The 21,018-nt window shown below is 42.7% G+C and overlaps 1 protein-coding gene across 5 annotated transcripts in view; it reads left to right on the top strand.

The window, feature by feature from the left end:
* Positions 1 to 393: 393 nt before the first annotated feature.
* The window catches only part of ARMC8 (armadillo repeat containing 8), a 113,800-nt gene continuing 93,175 nt past the window's right edge, over positions 394 to 21,018 (top strand). For all 5 annotated transcript variants that reach the window (XM_062214199.1, XM_062214212.1, XM_062214206.1 and 2 more), the window contains exon 1: positions 394 to 682. In XM_062214199.1, the coding sequence (XP_062070183.1) occupies positions 638 to 682 (45 nt within the window). In that variant the 5' untranslated portion in view covers positions 394 to 637. The remainder of the gene's footprint in view (positions 683 to 21,018) is intronic.

Raw genomic sequence — 21,018 nt, 5'->3', positions numbered from 1 at the left:
TTCTTAACACTACCCCAGAATAAATGGGTCGAGCACGCGACGTTAAAGCAGGTCACACCTCGGTGCGCTGCAGTGTGAAACAATTGCTCTCGGTCGCAGAAAATTTGGTTCTGAGATCGCGCCTCCTCCGCCTGTAGAGATAATAACCGCGCGGGGAGTTTGTTGCAAAGAGAGGGATAATGAATGTGCACGTGAACTTCAAACTATGCGCGTGGTCCCTCCTACTAGCTTCTCGGAACAGAAACACTCGTAACCCCTGGACTGCAATTTATCAGTCGGTGGAGCCTGTAGCGGCAGAGCGAGACTCCGCCCCCGAGGCCCCGCCCACCGCGCGAGGCAGGTGGGGCCAACGGGTCTTCCCTGCGCATGCGGGAAGTGCCGCCGGCTCCCACCTCTAACCCAGACGGAGAGTAGCTGGTGTTTCTGAGAGGACGATTCGCGAGGAGGGCCGTGGCGCGCTCCCCTTTGCTCTCCTTTGTGCGGGTCCTTCCCGTGCTCGAGCGGCGTCCAGAGCGTGGCCCAGTCTTGCGTACCTTGCCCGACTTTCGGCAGAGGTGCCTGTGGCGGCCAACAGTTGGCTGTCGAAAGTGCCGGCCCCCGTGCCGGCGCCGGCAGCAGCCGGGTGGGAAGGCTCAAGATGGCGTGCCTGTTAGAGACCCCAATCCGCATGAGCGTCCTCTCGGTGAGTGAGTGAGCCGCTGCGGCCGCCCGCCCGGGAGTCCCGGCCCAGCCCGTAGCATTCTTGAGCGCGGTGTGGCTCCCGGGCACCACCCCCTGGGGTGGCCTCCTGCTCAGCCTTCGGCGGGGGAGTGACGGAGGGGTGGGCGGATGGGGTCGACAGGACCCCGGCCGAGCCAGAGACGTCTCCAACTCTGGGAGCTGGCTCCGGCGCACGTCCCCTGGACAGCGTCCGGCAAGTGGGCTGCTGGGGAGTGCGGGCAGCTGGCTCAGCGGCGCGGCCGGAGCTTCGGCAGGCGTGTCGCTGGACGCTCGTTTTAGCGGTGTGGCTTCTGTGGGGCCGAGCGCTCTGCCCTGCGAGGCGCTGGGCTTGCCGCCGGCCTGGGGACGAGCGCCTGCTCGGCTCCCTGGGGCTTTGGGCGGGAGAGGTGCAGGCTTTTAGGGCCCCACGGCCTCGGGCCAGGTCGGTGTGGCTTTTTATCGCGTCCCACACCCGGGCACCGGCTGGGGCTGCTCGCACCTTGGCAGTTGGGGGTTTTCTATTAGCTGCAACTCTTGCTATTTAAGCTCCCTGTCTCCGCTCGGCTCTGGAGGCGGGGGCTCTGAGACTAAGTTCCCTGCACTTGTATTCCTTTCTCCTTTAAGGGGAGTCAAACGTTGAAGGAGGTAAGATTTCCCCATTTTTGAGAGAAGGGAACGCACCGACATGCCAGGAAGTCGCATATTTTTTTTTTTTTCTGAAGTAAATCAGATAACTTTTATCTTTCACCATGTTCCATGCTGTTCTTGAAAGAACCAGGACTAGGAGTGACAGTTGTTGGTAGATAACCTCGAAGCATTTTGCAACATGTTTTAGTGGTCCAACTCAGAACGGACAGTTCACCAGTGGTTCATCCGCTGTGGGAAACAAGCAAGCAAAGGCTGCCCGTCTTTCACAGTGGAGGAAGGTTGAGTTGCACTCTGTCAGGTTCCTGCAGACCTGATTTCTTTTCCCAGACTGCACCCACAAACACACTCACCTTTGGGAAAACATTTGCTTGAGTCCGGGTTAGAGCCATGCGGCACACTGCATCTTTGAAAAGGCTGAAGTTGACAATACAATGATTCTTCAGTGTTTGAAGACTTTTCAGTTAATTTTGGAGGCTGTCAAAGTTTTGGAGGCTGATCCATTTTAGCAGTTTTTTTTTTTTTTTTTTTTTTTAATTTATACTACAGCCGGGGAAATACTGTTAGCCCATTGCTGCACCTAGACTGTGATACCTGTGAATATTGACTGTTCTCAATTCCCCTTTAATTATCTCCTTTAGCTTAGTACTTCTTCAGTTCACATGAAGCTTCTTTATGTAGTTTTTCTTCTTCTTCTTTTTATTTATTTATTTGACAGGCAGAGTTATAGACAATGAGAGAGAGAAAGAGAAAGAGAAAGAGAAAGGTCTTCCTTCCGTTGGTTCACTCCCCAAATGGCCACTATGGCCGGTGCTGCGCCAAGCGGAAGCCTGGAGCCAGGTGAAGCTTCTTTATGTAAATGATCAACTTGTATAGTGCATACAATTGAGATTTTTAATTTGTTTCACTTCCAAAGTAAATATTTCCTATTTATTCAAAAACCGCTTGAAGAGTATTTCCAACTTCTAGTTAGGATTTGCTTCTGCCCAGTCTCAATAGGGCCATATTTTTATAAAAGGGTTCTTTTAGAGTTTCAGAATCTGGTCTGTCCACTCTTCATCTCTAGAGCCTTGAGAAATCAGAGCTTTGGGTAAGTGATTTAAACTATCTAAACTTGCTGATCTTACTAATCACAGAAGTCTGTTTCTTTTCAACCACTACCCTGGGCAGCACTTTTTAAAATACAATGTGCAGAAGGAACAGGAAATATTAATCAGAGATTGTCCTGAATGGTTGATTCTTTAAATAAACTACTTACTGTGTACAGTGATATACAAAGCCCTGTATTGTATACTTAAAGGACCACAAGGATGAGATCAGAAATGCCCTAATGCGCTCATGGGCTGGATGACCATGGCTTGAGAAACATAAATTGACCAAGGGTTTTCATCTGAGGCTCTTTTTATCGTCTCCGTGAGACATCTCATTCACTCCCCTAACCTTGACTGATTGATTTACACAGCTACACCCTTCATCTTGTCTCCTATCTTAAATTGTGCGGATATCACTTGTCACTTCCAACACAGCACATTCCTAATCCTAAAATACTTGGTCTTGACTTCCCAATTTCTGTTAATGGTGTTATGTTTCATCGCTCATTCACTGGTAAGCCTCCGGAGTCATCTTTGACGTTTTCCCTTCCGTGTCCCTGTATCTACTTAGTCCTTAAGCCAGGTCGCTTCTTTAGTCTTCGTGTTTCTCACATCTTTCTGTCGTGGAGACCACCTCATTCAGGATCTTTAGTTTGGATCTGTACTGTCACAGTATCCTTTTAATTATTTTTACTGGCCCTAGCATCTTACCCTCTCATTTCAAATCCATTTCCACATTAATTTTCATAAAGGACAGTTGGGTTAACCACTCCTCTGCTTCAGTTCTCTGTGGATTGCTGTTGCCAGAGAGCTGAAGTTCATATCGAGCTTTGGACTTAAAATCCTTTATCCTCTGCATTAACCTTCTGTCCCTTATAAACTGACTTTTTAAGGTTGAAGTGATAATTCAATTCTTCAAGATCCCAGTAACTTTTTTTTTTTAAGATTTATTTTTATTTATTTGAGTGACAGAGTGACAGAGAGAGGCGGAGACAGAGACAGAGAGGTCTTCCATCTGCTGGTTCACTCCCCAAATGGCCACAACAGCTAGAGCTGAGCTGATCCAAGGTCAAGAGCCAGGAGCTTCTTCTGGGTCTCCTAATGTGGGTGCAGGGGCCCCAGGACTTGGGTCATCTTCCACTGTCCTCTCAGGCCATAGCAGAGAGCTGGATTGGAGTAGAGCAGCTGGGACCAGAACTGGTGCCCATATGGAATGCTGGAGCTTCGGGCTAGAGTTAACCCGTTGCGCCACAGCACTGGCCCTGACCCCGACCCCAGAAACTCTTATTGTCCACTTATCCCATTGTGCATATGAATTTTAGCTTTGTATGGATTTATTAGTGTTATTTATTTTGAATTTCTGTCAGATTTTTTTAAAAGATTTATTTATTTGTTTGAAAGGCAGAGTTACAGAGACACAGAGGCAGAGAGAGAGAGAGAGAGAGATCTTCCTTCCACTGGTTCACTTCCCAAACTGCAGTGGCCAGAGCTGGGCTGATCTGAAGCCAGTAGCTTCTTGCGGGTCTCCTATTTGGGTGCAGGTCTCCAAGGTCTTGGATCATCTTCTGCTGCTTTCCTGGGCACATTAGCAGGGAGCTGGATTGGAAGTGGAGCAGCTGGGACTTGAACTGGCACCTATATGGGATGCTGGCACCACAGGCGGCACTATGCCTTACTGCCGGCCCCTTCTGTCTAAATTTGAACTTCAGAATATTGCTGGTGAGCTATACAGACCTGCCTCTGGCGTTTTGAAGATTTTAACCTAATAAGGAAAATAGATGTCAAATAATGACATAGTTAATTCATAGTTAATTATGAATCACAAGTATAGTGTGCTGTTCATACCATAGAGGAAGCTGATCTAATACGGAGGGCAAAAAGAAGAGGTAGGGGAGGGTTTCCCTGTGGAGGTGACTGAACTGAGAGTTGAAGGATGAGTGAGAACTAACTAGAGGGACCAGTGCTGTGGCACAGAGGGTTAAAGTACCAGCCTGCAGTGCCGGCATCCCATATGGATGCTGGTTCGAATCCCAGCTGCTCCACTTCCAATCCAGCTCCCTGCTAATCTGCCCAGGAAAGTAGCAGAAGATGGCCCAAGTTTTGGACCCCTATACCCATGTGGGAGACCTGGAAGAAGTTCCTGGCTCCTGGCTTCAGATCAGCTCATTTCCGGCCGCTGTAGCCATTTGGGAAGTGAACCAGTGGATGGAAGACCTCTCTCTCTCTGTAACTCTGTCTTTCAAATAAATAAAAATAAGTAAATCTTTTTAAAATACAAAAAAGAACTTACTAGAAGAAGTGACAGAAGAGCATTCCAGGCAAAGGGAATTGCTGTTGCAGAGGCTCTAAGCTCTTTAACAATTATTCTATCTTACTTTCTTAGAGAGTAAATTAATTCAGAGGAAGTGCTTGACCTTCTTTTTAATCTCACTATTACTTATAATGCATGTTTTCCAAATGCTAGGTATTCAATAAGTGTTTGAACTATTTTGAGAAGCTGAATAAACTTTCCAGCTCTCTTTTTATATTTCACCATGGCCACCCCTACCCTTTTCAATAAATTCATACCTTTCTCCTATGTTTTTCAAACTTTTGTATTATTTTACATTAACTGGATTCTTAAAATATTTTGTTTTGAAATAAGTATAGATTCACGGGACGTTGCTAAGATAGTCCAGAGTGGTCCCCATGTATACTTAGCTTTCATGTTTACTTAAAATCTTGCATAATTAGAGTACCATGTCAGAACAAGTAAATTAATATTGGTATAAATATATTTCTATCATTTTATCATGTGCATATTTGTGTAATCACTTATGTCAAGGTATTCCATTACCACGATGATCTCTCTCTTTCTACTTTTTTTTTTTTTTTTTAGATTTATTTATTTATTTGAAAGGTAAAGTTACAGAAAGAGGCACAGAGAGAGAGAGAGAAAGGTCTTCCATCTGCTGGTTGACTTCCCAAATGGCTGCAATGACCAGAGCTGGACCAGTCTGAAGCCAGGAGCTAAGAGCTTCTTCTTGGTCTCCCACGTGGGTGCAACAGCCCAAGCACTTGGACCATTTTCTATTGTTTTCCCAGGTGATAGCAGAGAACTGGATGGGAAGAGGAGCAGCCAGGTTTTGAATCAGTGTCCATATGAGATGCCAGTACTGTGGGTGGCAGCTTTACCTGCTATGCCACAGTGCCGGCCCTCCTCATGCTACTTTTTAAGGTCACCCCTAAGTTTCCTCTCCCATCACTTTTTTTTTTTTTTTTTAAGATTTATTTATTTATTTGAAAGAGTTACAGAGAAAGAGAGAGAGAGATAGGTCTTCCATTTGCTGGTTCACTCCCCAACTGGCTGCAGTGACCTGAGCTGTGCCGATCTGAAGCCAGGAGCCAGGAGCTACTCTGTGTCTTCCCAAGAGAGTGCAGGGCCCCAAGGACTTGGGCCATCTTCCACTGTTTTCGTAGGCCATAGCAGAAAGCTGGATTGAAAGTGGAGAGGCCGGGACTCGAATCGCCTCCCATATGGGATGCCGGCACTGCAAGTGCTTTACCTACTATGCCACAGTGCTGGTCCCTCCCATCACTGTTAACTAATGCCTGACAATCATAGATCTGTTGTCCATCTCTATAGTTTTGTAATTTTCTGTAGTGTTATATAAATCATACAGCATGTGATTTTTGGTGATTGGCTTTTGTTATTCAACATAATGCTTTTGAGATCCATCCAAGTTGTTACATATATTGTTGGCTTATTCCTCGTTACTAAGGAATATACCATGGTATAGGTGTACCACAGTTTAATCATTCATTTATTGGACATTTTGATTATTTCTAGTTTTTGACTATTATAACCTATTATGAACAATCATGTACAGGTTTTTGTGTGGACATAATGTTTTATATCATTGAGATAAGTAAGTGCAATTGCTAGAACATATAGTAAATGTATATTTAGTTTTAAAAGGAACTGACAAACTTCTCCAGAGTGACAGTCCCATTTTTCATTGCTGCCAGTAATGTATGAGAGATCCAGTTTCTCTGCCTTTTCCCAGTATTTAGCATTATTGTTTTATGTTAGCTGCTATAATAAGTATATAGTGATATCATGATCCTAATTTGTATTTTGCTAATGATTTGTAATGTTGAAAATCTTGTAATTGGTTCACTACCCATATGGCCACCATGGCCAGTGCTAGGCTTTGCTGAAGCCAGCAGCCTGGCACCCTGGTGCTTCATCCAGGTCTCCCCCTTGCCCAGGGCCAAGTATTTAGACCATCTTCCATTGCTTCCCCAGGTGCATTAGCAGGGAGCTGGATCAGAAGCGGAGTATCCAGTCATTGAACTGGTGCTCGATATGAGATACTTGTGTCACTGGTGGTCAGTGTAACGTGCTGTGCCACAACCCTGGCCCTGACTGTTGAATTTTGAAAGCTCTTTGTGTTTTAGGTATGAATCCTTCATCTGTGAGGCTTTACAAGTATTTTCTCCTAGTCTACAGTTTGTCTTTTCATCCTCTTAACCACAAGTTGAAATTTATTTATTCCTTGATCCCAGTCTCCCACTTCATGCAATAAAGTAATTTCTTGTGCTTGGTGAAAAATTCATAGCCAAAACACCAAAAGCCTGACCTGTTAAAAAATTAATAAATCACACTTAATCAATGAAATTTTATGTTCTGTAAAAGACCTGCTTACAAGGATTACTAACGTTTTACTTTTGTCACTTTGTAATAGATTAAGAAAGGCAAGAATACAGACAGCTAAGTCATTTGTTGATCTTCATTCCTGCTTTTAAAGTCTTCCCAGTGTCCTTAGGCCTTGTTGGAACTCTAGAGGAAGTTCCAAGTCTGGATAGTCCTTTTGTTCTGTTCTTGATAGTTCTAAGCATTTTTGTTGGCCTTGGCTATAGCTCTTAACATGGAAACTGATAGTAATTAGAAAAAAAAAAAATCTGTTAAGTTCAACTCATTCATACTGTAAGCATAAATTTGGCCTCCCTTGGATTTGGTAATAAATATGAATTGAAATCTGTTCAGCATATGTACAGTTTTGCGACTACTTTACAGAGCACCAGTAAACAACAACAGAGTATGTTAGGAGATGGTCCTAAGAGAAATTAATCAATATGAACTTCCTGACATTTAATGGTGATGTGGAAAGAATAGTGCTCATTGTATGTTTCAGACATTTTGCTATGTCTTTAAGGAAATAATTCAGATAACAGGAATTCAAAGAGTCATTTAAACTAGGAAGAATCAGAAACACCTTCCTATATGGTTTTCAAATTTCACCTGGAGAGCTAGCCTTTCTGTTGCTTTCCATTTTCATCAAATTTTAAAATAATGCCAAGGACCAGGAATTTCAGTGATTCTGACTTGTGAATGTTTAATTTCTGATTTGGTAACTTTTTCGTAGTACTGTCTATCATGTTTATTACTGGTAAAGATCTGATATTATTTGACAAAGCAACTCCTGTTACCATTTGCTGATTGGAGAATAGCTGCCTTCACTGATTGGTGGTGCTGTAATCTCTAGGTTGTCTGTGGAGGAATTAGAGGCATCCCAAGTACGAGCAATTTTGCAAAGACAGCCTCTCATCCCTTTGCCATTTTGATGAAAGAAAACCATATTAATCTCATTCCATAAGAATAGTTACCTTTTTTGGCATATTCATAATGTAGGTGTTTGGAGGTAGGGCTGATGAGACTGTGTTAAGCTTTCTATTAAAAGGAAAAAAAAATGTTATCCAGGATCTAGCGCTGTGGCATAGTGGGTAAAGCCACTGCTGCTTGCAATGCCAGCGTCCCATATGGGCACCAGTTTGAGTCTTGGCTGCTCCACTTCCAATCCAGCTTCCTGGAAAACCCAGTAACTGGAAAAGCAGCAGAAAATGGCCTGTGTGCTTGGGCCCTTGCATCCATGTAGGAGACCTAGATGAAGCTCCTGGCTTCGATCAGCTCAACTCTGGCCATTTTGGCCAGTTGGGAAGTGAATCAGAGGGTGGAAGACCTTTCTTTCTGTCTTCGCTCCCCACCCCACCTCTGCTTTTCAAACAAATAAAAATCAAAATATTTTTTAAACGAATGTGATCCAGGAGAAGTTTACAGACCAGAGGATCTATTGATATTTAGAAGTTTTTCCAACCTGGAATGATTATAGAAGTCATGCTGCTTTTGTGTTGTGGCGAGGAGGGGACTTGAAATGTATTAGGCTTTCAAAAAGCTCTGGTAACTGATGAGATGAAGATGAAAAGGACTAAGGAAAAGAGTTCTGATAATCAGATGATCTTCCTAACCAGCTATGAGCCACAGAATTTTTACAATTTCAGTCAGGTGGTGTCATATAAGATGTAAGGATTAGGAGAGGACTAATGTTAGGGAAGCAAGGAAAACTGTGTTTCATTTTCAGTATACTGAATTTGCAGTGTTTGTAGACATCCACTTAAAGGTGTCTGTTGGATGTAAAGGTTGAGTACTTGCATCTGGGATGATGATCATTATTTGGGAGTCATCAGTATATTGATCAATAGTTTTCAACCTCTTAAGGATAATTATCTCCACACTCTCTCCACCAAAAAAAAAAAAAAAAAAATGCCCAAAGAGTCATGTAATTCCTTTTTTTTTTCTTTAAGACTTATTTATTTACTTGAAAGTCAGATTTACACACAGAGAGAAGGAGAGGCAGAGAGAGAAAGGGAGGTCTTCCATCTGCTGTCTCACTCCCCAGTTGGCTACAGCGGCCAGAGCTGTGTTGATCCGAAGCTAAGAGCCAGAAGCTTCTTCCAGGTCTCCTATGCGGGTACAAGGGCCTAAGGACTTGGGCCAATCTCTACTGTTTTCCCAGGCCACAGCAGAGAGCTGAATTGGAAGTGGAGCAGCTGGGACTCGAACTGGTGCCCGTATGAGATGCTGGCACTGCAGGCAGCAGCTTCACCTGCTACAGTGCAGGCCCCAGAGTCATGTAATTTCAAGGGGTTTGTGGTTTATCTCTAAAAGCAACACATTACTCCTTGGTTAACTCTTGTCCCAATGTAGTCACAAAACATGTAGCAAAATTTAAAGGTCACTTTAAATAATTTTGGACTGTTAAAAATTGTAACAGTATCATTAAGTGTCATGTGTGGGAGTTGCCCAGAGTTTACTAGTGATGTTTCATGAGCAGTACTGTGTCCACGGATAGGGCACTGTGTAGCAGATGGGGTGCAGAGCCAAGTTATCTGGAGATACACACCAGGAGTAAGTAAGGCAGTTGTAGATCTGGGTACAGGCAAAATGGAATAAACAAAGATCATGATATTCACGTAATTGCCCCAGGGCCCACAATGTTGATGACAAATCAAAGAGATCCAGAGTGGGTACTCTAACAGGAAAGCTAATGCACAAACTGCTGGACTGATAGGCTGAGTCAGTCAAGCACCATGGATAGCTCCAAGGCAAAGGTATTACTGCTTGTAAGACTGAAGCAAATAAAGCTCTTTGTATCAGGAAGCATCTGGCCTGTCTGGACCCTACTACTTCTGAGGTGTACCATGAAAGATGGTACCCAAGATCTCTAAGTCTTCGCATGATTGCAATCTTGAATGATAATTTTAAATTGTTCTTGTGGTCCAGGACAACACCACTCCTGTGTTTGAGTAGCCTCACTTTGTTATGTCAGTATTGAAAATAGGCATTTGAATGCATCTTAGTAGATTTCGTGGGCCATCTTACCTTGAGAGGCATTCAAATGAACCTCAATCAACTGGTAGAATATCTCAGTCTTCGTAAAACTCAGAACCCTTGTCACCTCATGTCTCCCCAGAAATGGTTCTTGCTCTCATGACTTCTAGATTTTGGTATTTTATATATTCTCTCTCTCTTTCTAAGGGTCTCTTTGTTTTTATTTTTATTTTTAAGATTTATTTATTTGAAAGGCAAAGATAGAAGGAAAAAGAGAGATCTTCCATCTGATGGTTCGCTCCCCAAATGGCCACAATAGCCAGGGATGGGCAGGCTGAATCTAGGAGCATCTTCCAGGTCTCACATGTGGGTGCAGGGGCCCAGGCACTTGAGCCATCTGCCACTGCTTTCCCAGGCTTATCACCAGGGAACTGGATCGGAAGTGGAGCTGCCGGGACTTGAACCAGCACCTGTATGGGATGCAGGCGGAGGTTTAACCTATGCCACAGTGCTGGCCCCTAAGGGTCTTTTTTACATTGAAGAGTAAATGGATAGAGTTTTTAATAATGAGAAGCAGCTTTAAAGAATTTCTAGACTTAGATAGCTCTGTGATAATCATAGCGCTTGATTATAAACTTGAATGCTAAATTGCTTCCAGTTTTTGAAGTCATCAAAGTATGTTATAGTGATTTTTGATAGTATTCATGGGCTAGAAAACTGTATTATCACATTAGAAACACACAGAGCTCTTCCATATGTTTGTTCACCTCACAGTGCCTGTGATTTGGGAGCCAGGAACTCAGTCCAGTTCTCTCTGGGTGACTGGAAATCAGCCACTTCAGCTATCACCTGCTGCCTCTGGGGGTGCACATTAGTAGGAGCAGAGCCAGACTCAGAGCCAGGCATTCAAATATGGGATGCAGGTGCCTTAACTGCTAGGCTGCATGCTCACATAAAAAAATCACTGAACCCCAGCACTCTCCCTACCTCCATTTTAGTGTTTACTTGAAAGGCAGAGCAGTAGAGGGGGCAGAGGACCAGGGGCGATAGGGGAGAGAATGAATGGGGATGGGAAAATAAATCTTACATCTACTAGTTCACTCCTCCAAATATCTGGAGCAACCAGGACTGGGCCAGGCCAAAACAGGGAGCCTGGGCGTTCCTCTGGGTCTTCTTTTTGGGTGGTAGGAATTCAAGTGCTTAATCGAGTTATGATCTGCTGCTTCCCAGGATGCAAATTAGCTGAAAGCTGGATCAGAAGTGAAGTAGCTGGAATGGGAACCAGCCACTCTGATAAGGAATGCAGACATCCCATAAAAGAACTTAAGCTGCCGTGGCATAGTGCCTGCCCCCAAATTCCCACTTTTAAAAACAAAATTGTGTGCACATTCTTAAATTTTAGAATTTTATTTAAAAATTTTATGAACATTGATTAATTTTGAATAGATTCACCTAACATGAATACATGGTGTCAGTCTATTGAGAAGTCAACTTGTACACAAGTAGATTAAATAAAATTTTATTGTTTAGTATCTTCATAACTGTGTTTATGAAATTAAAGCAGATTACACACTAGGACTCTGAATTGTCATAAGTATGTTAGATTCTATACTATACTGATGGGACCCAGCTGAACTGTGAAGTGACATTTTAGAAACTTTCCAAAGTTGCTAGAGGCTGCAGAAAACCAGAGCTTTGATAAATCTGGTAAGGAAGATGCTGTGAAACTCTAGAATTAGGGAAGAATGAATCATATGAGAATTTAAGGACTATACAAAAATAGTTGCAGGGATGGGCAAAATAGTTGCAGCAGGTTAAGTCACCATGTATGATGCTGGCCTCCCGTATGAGCTCCAGTTTGAGTCCCAACTACTCCACTTCTGATCCAGCTCACTGCCTGGGAAAGCAGCAGAAGATAGCCCAAATGTCTGGGCCCCTGCCACCTATGTGGAAGACTCAGATGGAGTTGCTGGCCAATGAGGCTATTTGGGGAGTGAACCAGCAGATGGAAGATCTCTCTATCTCTCCCTCTGTCTCTCTGCCTTTCAACTAAATAAAATAAGTCTTTAAAAAAAAAAAAAAAAGGTACTGTGTGAGGGCTCTAAAAAGAATGACTTTTTTTTTTTTTTTTTTTTGGACAGGCAGAGTTAGACAGTGAGAGAGAGAGAAAGAGAGAAAGGTCTTCCTTCTGTTGGTTCACCCTGCAAATGGCCGGTGCGCTGCGCTGATCCAAAGCCAGGAGCCAGGTGCTTCCTCCTGGTCTCCCATGCGGGTGCAGGGCCCAAGCACTTGGGCCATCCTCCACTGCCCTCCCGGGCCACAGCAGAGAGCTGGACTGGAAGAGGAGCAACCGGGACAGAACCAGCACCCCAACCAGGACTAGAACCCGGGGTACCGGCACCACAGGCAGAGGATTAGCCTAGTGAGCCGCGGCGCCAGCCAAAAGAATGACTTTTTAAATTTGATTGAGCCCTAATGGAGCCAGAAGTTGATCAGAAACCAAAGAGCAAAACAAAATTAAATAAAAGAAAGAGAAAAAAGGGGAAGGAAAAAAACCATGTAACAACATTAGGTTTTATAAATTCTTATTTTTTTTTCCCTTAGGAATATTGGAATATATAGGAAGGGCATGGCAGCTGTCTGCAAATAAATGTCTTTATTAATAGTGCTATCTTTTTTTATATTGCTCCAGAGGAAGGTAGATTTTTTTTCCCTCAAAAGTTAGGATTGTCGGCCGGCGCCATGGCTCAACAGGCTAATCCTCTGCCTAGTGGTGCCGGCACACCGGGTTCTAGTCCCAGTCGAGGCACCGGATTCTGTCCCGGTTGCCACTCTTCCAGGCCAGCTCTCTGCTGTGGCCAGGGAGTACAGTGGAGGATGGCCCAAGTGGTTGGGTCCTGCACCCCATGGGAGACCAGGATAAGCACCTGGCTCCTGGCTTCGGATCAGCGCGGTGCGCTGGCCACAGCGCGCCAGCCGCGGCGGCCATTGGAGGGTGAACCAATGGCAAAAGGAAGACCTTTCTCTCTCTCTCTCTCTCTCTCTCTCTCACTGTCCACTCTGCCTGTCAAAAAGTAAAAAAAAAAAAAAAAAAAAAAAAAAGTTAGGATTGTCTAGCAGTTAGTTTTGTTCTAATAGTGAAATCAACTCTGTGGCAGGGAAACCCTGTACATCAGCAGAACTTTTCCAGCAACAGTGAGGCAGCATTTAAGGTTTGTGTGTCTCATGATCACATGAGAACATAACCAAATCAGCGGGGGAGCCATGTGGTATAATATTAAGGCATAGTTTAAAATGCTGCTTTCACAGTTTTGGTTTCTGACAATACTGGGTTGTGGCAGCCATGTTCTCTCTAGGGACATTAAATGTCCCTGGACTTTAAAGTGAATAATTGTGGGGGACAGCATCATTGGGTGGTGGGTTAGGCCGCCTTCTGCAATGCTGGCATCCCATATAGGTACTGGTTTGAGATCCGGCTGCTCCATGTCCAATCCAGCTTGCTGCCAGTGCTCCTGGGAAAGCAGCAGAAGGTGCCCCAAGTGCTTGTGTCCCCACACCCATATAGGACACTCAAAAAAAAAAAATCCTGGCCCAGCCCTGGCTGTTGCCACCATTTGGGGAGTGAACCAGTCAATGGAAGAACTCTCTCTCTGCAACTCTGCCTTTCAAATAAATAAGTGCAACCTTTTTTTAAATGAAGTGAATAATTGTGACTTTGTGATTGATCTGAGCAGTGCATTGATAAGGCATTCCAGATAATTACCACAGTGACAAAAGGAAGTATTTTCACAGGCATTAGGAGATCAAATTTAGATTTCATGTTGTTTGGGGACAGGGAAGAAGTTCTGGAGCTTTCAATTGACTGGAACATAAAGAGCTGTTTCCAACCCTATCAGACTCAGACCTTCTTCTTAGAATAGATATTTTGTAGCACCTCCTTGACTGGCCTGAAGTGATATTCATAGATAAGTTAACTATACTCACTTGTACGGCTGGCATAATGGGTCAGCTGTGATAACTGAGAAAAACAGGAAACTAAAGTCATTTAAATGTGTAAATACTTGGGTACTTCTATACCAAGTATTTGCAGTAAGGTAGTGATACACTTGTAAGTGTGCATAGTTTGGCTGTGCATGTGACAGCCACTCTGCAGACTGATAAAAGTGTGTGTAATTGTCTCTTACATACAGTAAATTTTATTTTTATGTGATTTTCTGAAATGAACAGCTTTTGATAAAGTTCCTAACAAGATGAAGTGCAACTCTGTTGTTGTTGTTCATATGGGAGTTGCATCCTTGGAAAAGTATACATTAAAATGATACAAAACATATTTTATGTTTATTTGTAGAATGTAGTAGGATCTAAACTCAGACAATTATAAGTGGGCTTTTTGCCTACTTGACTGGATAGTTGAAAGTTGCAGGATATGGGCCTTTTGCATCTTTAGGTCACATCTCTAGATATCAGTAGCAATTTGTTGTCATTGTGACAACCAAAATCACTTGTCCAGATTCACATAATGCCTGCCAGGAAGTAGTGCTGCCTGTTGGGAACTGCTGAGATCATGGGGCTTTTTGAGTGGTGTGTGTATCTCAATATACCTCCCTCTTTATCGCCTTCAATTCCTCCTGCCCCCAGCTCATGGCAGTGTGGTTATAGTATAAGGACTTGGAAACAAAATGTGCTATTGAACATTTTCTGCATCCTGTACATAACCTTCTACTATATCACTTGGTTATATTTATTGCTTTTTCTGTTTCCTTGGCCAAGATATAAGCTCTGCAAATGTGAGCTTGTTGGTAGGTGGGGTGGGTGTCTGTTCATTGCTTTGAACAGTGCTGTATGTCTGTTTAAATATTTGTTGACTGAGTTTGTTCACTGACAGAAATACAACTTGTGCATTGTTTTTATTGTTTTGTATTCCCAATTATGTACCATGTCATGGTAATACTAAATTGCATTTTCTTCTCAAATACACCCTGTTCACAACTCCATGTTACATGTGTTGTGCTCTGTACTTAGTCTTTTTTTTCCCCTCCCTTTGTTTTTCATCTGGCAGACTAATATTAGTCATCCTGAATGGCTAGACCTTACCTTCCACTTGACTCCAAATTTGGGTTCATTGTATCTTCAGCTTTTTTACTTTGTGTTCACTTTTATGGTTACACTAACTACTTGTTACAAGTTAGACTTGTAAAATGCTTGCATACCTGTCTGTCTTTTCTGTGTTAATGAACTCCTTGGAGTAAGGGACTCTATCTTACCTATTTACAGCACCTAGCTTAATACCTGATAAATTAAAGATACTCTTATGATGAATTTCTGTCTGAAATAGGTTTAAAACTGAGTCTTCATAGAGTTCAGACATTCTATTTTTATGTTTGTGTTTCTTCTTTCTCCCTACACCAGGAGTTTCTGATAGTGCTGAGTGATGAACATTATGGATAATTTTTTTCTTGAAGTTTCTAGTGATTTGAAAGCTAATTTATTATATTTGATTAATAGTCACTGGTTTAAGCATTTATTTCTTATGTGGTCAGAATTTCCCTTTAGGAATTGTGAGATTTTAATTGCTAAGGAGCATAGGAATTAAATGAGGAATTTGATATGAAAATACTTTGTAAACTGCAACATATTAAATAACTAATTTTTAAGATGTACTTAATTTATTTGAAAGGCAGAGAGAGATAAATACCTTCCATCCTCTGATTCACTCCCCAAGTGGAGTGAATAATTGGGCTTTAACCATGAATATAAATAACTAAGAGGAGTATCCATATATTTGTCAAAACAATTGTATTTTTTGTACAAAATAGAATTCTCAAAATAGAATCAGTATTTGTAGTGTGTTTTTACAGTTTACAAGAGATTTTCCTGTATGTTTTCTCATTTGAGCCAATTCAGAGCTATGAGATAATGTCAATTTTTTTTTTTAAGATTTATTTAATCATTTGGAAGGCAGAGTTACAGAGACAGAGGCGGGGATCTCCCATCGGCTGGTTCACTCCCCAGATGGCCACAACGACTGGAGTTGCACAGATCTGAAGCCAGGAGCTTCTTCCGGATCTCCCACACTGGTGCGGGGCCCAAGGATTTGGGCCATCCTCCACTGCTTTCCCAGGCCATAGCAGAGAGCTGGATCAGAAGTGGAGCAGCTGGGACTCAAACTGGTGCCAATATAGGATGCTGGCACTGCAGGCGGCAGCTTTACAGGCTAAGCCACAGTGCCGGCCCTGATAATGTCACCATTTTATAACCAAATTAACAGTCCCAAAATGTCATTTTTAAAAAGATTTATTTATTGGGTCCAGTGCTATGGAGCCAGTTCTCTTTTTGGCTGCTCTAGTTCCAATCTAGCTCCTTGCATATGTGCCTGGAAAAGCAGCTGAAAATGGCCCAGGTGCTTGACCATTTGGGGAGTGAACCAGCAGATGAAAGATCTCTCCCTCTCTTTCTGTAATTTTGCCTTTCAAAGAAAAAAATCTTCTTTAAAAAATTATTAAAATGATTTATTTACTTATTTATTTGAAAGTCTGTGATCATAGGTCTGGCTCTGACTAGCTGTGTGCTCGCTCATGGACACAGACTGTCCACTAAGGTTTATCTGGCTGCTTAGCATGTTCTTTGATTAGGATGATGGTTCACTCCCCAAGTGGCCACAAGGCCAGAGCTTAGCCAGGCCTAAGCCAGGAGCTTCATCCAGGTCTCCCATGTGGATGCAAGGGCCCAGGTACTTGGGCCATCTGCTGCTGCTCTTCTTAGGCCACCAGCAGAGAGCTGGATCAGAAGTGGGGCAGCCAGGACTCAAATTAGTGCTAATAAGTGATGCTGGCATCATCGAAGGCAGCTTTATCTGCTACATCACAACATTGGCCTCAAAGTGTCATTTTTTAAAACAATATTTATTTATTTAATTATCTGAAGGAGACAGAGAGATCTTCATCCACTGGTTCATTCCCCAGATGACTACAATGGCCAGGATTGGGCCTGGGAAGCCAAGAACCTGAAACTCCATTGGGTCTCCCATGTGAGGGGCGGGTGTAGGCCCAGAAACTTGAACCAACTTCTACTGCTTACTTGGGTGCATTAGCAGGGAGTTGGGCTGAATGGGGAGCAGCCAGAACTGGAATGAGCACTTTGATATGGGATATTAATGGTGACTTGACTTGTAGTACCACACATTACCCCTCAGAATTTCGTTTTTGCCCAGAGTTGCACAGCGTTAAAACTGGGACTCAAACTTAAGTCTAGAAAATGCAAATAATTTGTTCGTTCAACTTATGATGGCTGAGGCTAAATGTATAAGATATAATGAACATTATATTTTAATACATATGGCAAGACTAAAATAAAATGTTGGTATTTTCTTATTAGCTTTTAAACTAATTCCTCATTGTCTTAAAATTTAGTAATTTCATGCTCAAAACTTTAGTTGAATATTTCTTCTGATTTACTTATTTATGTATTTATTTTTGTGAAATCCTATTCATGGCAAGTCTGGGAATTAACCATTTGTCATTCAGAACCCTTCTAAGTGGGGAGGGGAGGGATGTTTTATTGTAACTGGTGAGTCATCTGTTGACCCAACCTTGGCTATTGGAGGCATTTGAAAGATCTCTCTCTCTCTTTCTCTCTCTCTGCTTTTCAAATTGAAAACAATAAAAATTTCTGAAAAGGACTCAACTTAAAAAAGAAAAAGTGTATTTATTTGAAAGAATGACAGAGGAAGAAAGAGAAAGATCTTTCATCTGTTGGCTTACTCCCCAAATGGCCACAATGACGGATGCTGGGCCAGGCTGAAAGAAGGAATCTAAAGTCCATCTTGGTCCCTTACATGGGTGGCAAGGGCCCAAGTACTTGGGCCATCTTTCACTGCTTTCCCAGGCACATTAGCAGGGAGCTGGATTTGAAGAGGAGAAGCCTGAATTCATCTGTGCTCTGATATGGGATGCCAGCATTGCAGGTGGCAGCTTACAGAACCTACTGTGCCACAACACTGACCTGACTCAGATATTTTTAAAAGCTAAAACCCTCCAAAAAATATTTTCCTCAAAAGAGTGGCTTAAATTCATCCTAATCATGGGTAGTTTATTCACAGAAGCAATTAGAGTCTGTTCTATTTTGGCTTTTCATAACATCTACCAGTATTCTCTGCTGTCTGTTTTTCCTATTTTCTTTTGTACTAAAGATGAATAAAAGGTAAAGTGATGATACAGTTCAGTTTGTCTGTATATATAATTCTGTGACAATTGTTAGTACTCTCTTTTAGTCTTAAAAGTATCCCAAGTTAGATGATACATTTGAAGGCTTATTAATTATCAGTTGCTATAGGAAATTGTCTTAAAACTTGTCTGCTTAAAATATTATCTTATAGGTCCAGGGTCTCTAATGAGGTTACAGTCAACGTGTCAGTAGGAGCCACAGTCTAATCTTGAAGGCTCCCTTTGGGGAAAATGTGGTTCCAAGTTCACTCTCGTGTTGTTGGCAGGATTTAGTTCCCTGCCATCTGGCCTCTCTGTAGGGCATCTCACAGCCTAGCAGCTAGCTCCTGCCAGAGAGAAAGGGGAATGTGGGCAGGAGAACTCTGACGTTTCTGAGATGACATCCCATCACCTCTGTTGCATTCTGTTTGTTAAGATTGAATTATTAGGTCCAGTCCTCAGGGAGAGAAATTGCATGAGGGCATGAATTCTAGAAGGTAGGGATCATTGTGGGGGTCATGTCAGTGGCTGCCTATTACACATGGGCACTTTAATAAAAGAAAAATCCATGTACATTTTCACATAATATAATTTTGGGGGGAGTATTGTTGAGCATAAAATGTAATAGGTTATTAAAATTTTTTATTTTCACTTACTTGAAAGGCACAGAGATCTTCCACTTGCTAGTTCTATATCCAGATGTCTGCAACAGTCAAGACTGGGCCAGGCTGAAGCCAGTAGCCAGAAGCTTCAGCCAGGTCTCCCAGGTAGGTGGCAGGGACCCGAGTACTCAAGCTGTCATCTGCTGCTTCCCAGGGTGTGCATTAGCAGGAAGCTGGAATTGGAAGCTGAGTGTCAAACCGAGGTACTCTGATGTGGGATGTAGGCATCCCAAGTCTTAACTAGTGTGCCAAACACCTGCATTTGTAATAGTTGTTTTTTTTTAAAATGTAAATGTTTGTGTTGGCTTTATTGCAGTTTTGAATATGTAAAATGGGTTCAGAGCCAAATTTTGAGGGCTGACAAAAGCTCTTATAGTTCAAAGCCCTGTTCTAAAAGGCTGAGTTCATAGGTCTGGCTCTGGCTAGCTATGCACTTGCTCATGGACACAGACTGTACCCTAGGGTTTATCTGGCTGCTTAGCACGTTCTTTCTTTGATTGGAATGATGGAAGAATTACCATGTGTGCAAATGTGTTTCAGCTACTGGAGGCTACAGAAAGAGACTGAGAAGGGCATATTTTGAAGTGAAAGTGAAGCCATTTTTTGTAAAAGCAGAATATGACAACCCCACCTACCATTCATGCTTCCACGTCTAGAGGGAAAGAAGGAACCCCAGTGCTTCTAATATTTCTGGAGCAAACAAGAAGTGCCCTTATCAAACTATCTGTCTCCACACTGTTGTTGGCAAGAATGAGGAAAGATCCCCAAATTCTTTCCATTCTTACTCTCCCAGTACTCACAGTTGTCAAGATTAAGCTTCTTATCTTTGCTTACATTAAATACAAGAAGCCCAGGATCTAGGGTCATTCCTTGTGCCCAAATAGCTCTGTCAGCTCTTCTGTCTAGATTCCTTTCTTCTGTTCCATTCGTAGGGCTTCCTTTATCCTTAGCCTCTTAACACTTCCCTCTTTTTGGTTGAATTTAACTGGCTTTTTCACCTGATGATGTACATTTCCAAACTTTATCTTGAAGTCTTCTCAGCTAGTGGCTCTTTTCCTCCCATATCTTTCCCATTACTTGGCTGAGTAATGGTCCTTCTTGCTCCTCATTGGTGTTTGCTGACCCATCTGTTTCCCTCTTTCCTGAAATTCATAATCTCAAATCTGAAGAGGATTCTTAGACCTCCCTGGCATCATGGTACATTTTCCTGGCCCACTCAGTGTCTTATTTGTTCTCTAGATGTGGGGCCAGCACTGTGGCATAGTGGGTAAAGCCACTGCCTGCAGTGCCAGCATCCCATATAGGTGCTAGTTTGAGACCTGGCTGCTCCACTTCTGATCCAGCTCTCTGCTGTGGCCTGGGAAAGCAGTAGAAGATGGCCCAAGTCCTGGGACCCCTGCACCCACATGGGAGACCCATAAGAAACTCCTGGCTGCTGGCTTCAGATTGGCTCAGCTCCTGCCATTGTGGCCATCTGGGGAGTGAACCAATGGATGGAAGACCTCTCTTGCTCTTCCTCTCTCTCTCTCTCTCTCTCTCTCTCTCTGCCTCTGCCTCTGCCTCTGCCTCTGCCTCTCTGTAACTGCCTTCAAATAAGTAAATAAGTCTTAAAAAAAAAAATAAAGAAAATAGATGTAATCCGATGAGATCTGCCGCAAGATCTGTATCTCTAATTAATTACTTCTGTGTTTTGTACTTTCTGTGATCTACTTGGTCAGGAAATCCCATTCCTTCTCAGTTATTCATGAACATTGCTTCAGAAATTCTTCCCCTCCTAAACAACATCAATTTTTCTTAATTGAAAGTTCTCCCTCAGTGAATATACATGTTCTTCCACTTTAAAAAAATAAAATCTTTTCTTCCACCCTAAAAAGATAAATTATTTTCCATCTCTACTTCTCCCTCTGGTTACTACCCTATTTCTTCACTCCCTTTCCAGTGGGGTTCTTTGAAAGAGTTGTATATCCTTACTTTCTCTAGTTTCTCTTTTCCCACTGTTTCTTAAACCCTCTCCAAGCAGATTTTGCTGCTGTTGTCAAGATTTCTTGACCTATAGGTTCCTGAATCTA

This window comes from Lepus europaeus, chromosome 2, assembly GCF_033115175.1.
Source record: "Lepus europaeus isolate LE1 chromosome 2, mLepTim1.pri, whole genome shotgun sequence".
Classification (NCBI taxonomy): Eukaryota; Metazoa; Chordata; class Mammalia; order Lagomorpha; family Leporidae; genus Lepus; species Lepus europaeus.
This window is presented reverse-complemented; position numbering and strand designations above follow the sequence as displayed.